We start from the raw sequence: 3,034 nt of genomic DNA, 5'->3' as shown, positions 1-3,034 counted from the left end.
TTTGGTCCATTTTTTGTAATAATTGAAATTAAAGTTAATACAACTGTTTTAAACTACATTGAAAAGATACTGTAATGCTACTTTAACATGTTTTTTAATAATTTGTTTTAATGATGCAAAAATATTTCTATCTTTATGATATATTTTTAAAATCTTATCTATACTTTGTTACTTTACATATAAACAAGTTAAAAATTTAAGGTTTTTAAGTGATTTTTGTTCAAAATTCAAGTTTTTTTTTTCAAAATTTATTTAATTTCAGGTTTTTCTAGCCTAAATTGTCAAATTCCATGTTTTTTGGTAACCCTACAGTTCATATAATTATACTAACTTAAGCCAAAAATGTTTTATAATTAAATAAATATTTTTATAACTAAAAGTACCAAAACATTATTAAAAGGACTTAATAAAAACATATTTAAAAAGTATGTAATAATAACGAACTATACAGTCCCCTTTCTTTATTACACTAATAAACAATGAACTTTACCGCAAGATCAACAACAACAGCATCCGAGACAATCCTACGACCGGTTTCGTCCTTATTAGGACTCATCAGGCAGGAATAGTCGCGAGAAACCGCTATTGTGATCTTAAACAAGCGGGCTAAAGTACTAAGTACTGAAGCGATCGTTTGTGGGTAAAGTTGAAAAAATGACACAGCTATATCATTCACAGCTCAACGTCTCAGACAACGACTATTCCTGCCTGATGAGTCCTAATAAGGACGAAACCGGTCGTAGGATTGTCTCGGATGCTGTTGTTGTTGATCTTGCGGTAAAGTTCATTGTTTATTATCGATGGCATAAAACATCTCAACATTGTTGATGATGGCCGAAATAAATATTGGTTTATTACACTAACACATGTTTCTGTGTGCTAACGGATTAACACACTTCAACGGAGCTCTGTAAAAAAAATAAATACCGTAAGGAAAGATTAGAAGATAAAGTAGGTATATACATGTGGGACATGTGTCTATTGGAAATAAAAATAATTGCTTTATATTTTTATATGCTAATGGTTAACAATAGATAAAATACTTAATGTTAATCCCTACTGTTATAAAGCTATATAATAAATATATAATAATAATATATAATGTATACATGTGCTAGTGTAATAAAGAAAGGATACTGTATTTGTTATCATTATATATTCCAGTGAACTTGCTTCGCTAGGATCTTTTGTTAACAAACGCTTAAATTTATATTTTTGAATAGTTAAAAAACATATATAAATTTATAACAATTAATCTGATACCTATATGAAAATATTTAAACCAGCCTAAATTGGCATGAGTTATTCATAAATTTTAAACTAGAGTTATCCAGAGTAGCTAGGGTTTGTGTCAATCCTGTGAAAAATAACCTTTCAATATAGATAAAACAAGTCTTATTTTTATTAAACTTAAAAAATATAAGTAAATTAAAATTTAAAAAAAGGTTGTAGACTAGAAAAAAAAATATCTTGAAAAACAGCCTTTTTTACAAAGCTTTAAAAATTTTCTGAGTTTCCAACAACTTTCTTATGATATTTAAACTAATGAGATTGAAAGAAGCATTTAAAACTTTTAGATCTTATTGGTTTGGTTTATGTTAAGCGACTGCATGATACAACTAGTTTTAACTTATGTTATAAAACTTATGAAATTTACATTTACTAAATATGATATTTAAAAAAAAAAATTTACCTTACCAAGTATCAATTAGCAAGCACATACTATCTTTTTTATTTTAATATAAAAATAAAATTCAATTGCGAAATTTTAGAAAATTTAAATAAAAACAACTTGATCAAATTTGTGGGTAGTTACTAAAAAAAAAAGTTTTTTCATCATTACTATTTTGAACAACATAGCTAAATGAAGAATTAAACTTTCAATTGTGATAAAGGCAAAATATGAAACTAATTGCTGAAATTCTATTTATAAAAACATTTTTGTTTGCTTTTTTAAAACAGAAAAAATTAAATTAAACAAATATATGTTTAAATCATGTTATGTGCAAAAAAATCACAACACTGTTGATATGAAGTAAACTATTTATATTTTACATAGCATAAAGTACCGTTCAGTTTAATGTATAGCAAAATTAACTAGTAGAATACAAATTAACCTATTAAAACTCATACTGGACAATTGAATAAAACTGAGTGTCCTTTGATAGCTTCTCAGTTCCTTTCAACCCCGTCAACTCAACCACGCAAAGAGCTGACAAGACTTTGAGCTTAGCTTTTTCACAAAGCTTGCAGGCTGCTTCCATAGTTCCACCTGTGGCCATCAGGTCATCAACAATAACCACTTTGCTGCCTTTTGACAGGGCGTCCTTCTGCATCTGCAGCTCATCACTGCCGTACTCCAAGTCGTATGACTGTGAAAATTTTTCGCCTGGTAGCTTTCCTTTTTTTCTGATCGGCACAAAACTTGTGTTTAACTGCTGTGCTAGCATGGGTGCAAGCAAGAAGCCCCTGGAGTCAAGTCCAATCACTGCATCTATTTTGGTACACAATGATTTGCAGTGCGTTTCCATAAGACTTATTACATCACTAGTCAAAGCTGGTGCTTGAAATAGAGGAAATATGTCTTTAAAACTTATACCTTTTTTAGGAAAGTCTTCATAAATTTTGATTCTCTGCTTTATTTTCTCTTCTGGACTTGACATACTTTTCAGTTTTATGTTTAACTTCTGAGTTATGTTTGTTTAATTAGCTTTTTTGATTTAAAAATTTTGTTTATTTAAATTTTTTCCTTGAAACTTGCTTATTAGTATTTTTCTCAATAAATATGCTTTAAACCTATAATAAAAGTTATTTGTTTACATCCTTTTATTAACAAATAACATAAATAATATTATATAACAAAATTAAAACAAAAACAATTTATAAAATAATATAAACTGTTAAGACTAAAAACTATAACAAAAAAGAAAAAAGTCATAAAAAATTACTGTGTAGGTTGATAAATGTCTTTTAAGCCTTTTAAGTAAGCGACTTTATTAGATTTAACAAAAAGATTGAACTTTGCATTCACTTA

The 3,034-nt window shown here is 27.6% G+C and overlaps 1 protein-coding gene across 1 annotated transcript; it reads right to left on the bottom strand.

Annotated features, from left to right (window-relative positions):
* Positions 1-1,704: 1,704 nt before the first annotated feature.
* Positions 1,705-2,790, bottom strand: LOC145838294 (adenine phosphoribosyltransferase-like). Its single transcript, XM_082945864.1, has one exon. It carries the CDS (start codon positions 2,661-2,663, stop codon positions 2,121-2,123), a length of 543 nt encoding a protein of 180 aa, XP_082801990.1. The 5' UTR covers positions 2,664-2,790; the 3' UTR covers positions 1,705-2,120.
* Positions 2,791-3,034: the final 244 nt, after the last annotated feature.

Source organism: Thalia democratica, chromosome 6 (genome assembly GCF_965202585.1).
Source record: "Thalia democratica chromosome 6, ktThaDemo2.hap1.1, whole genome shotgun sequence".
Taxonomy (NCBI): domain Eukaryota; kingdom Metazoa; phylum Chordata; class Thaliacea; order Salpida; family Salpidae; genus Thalia; species Thalia democratica.
This window is presented reverse-complemented; position numbering and strand designations above follow the sequence as displayed.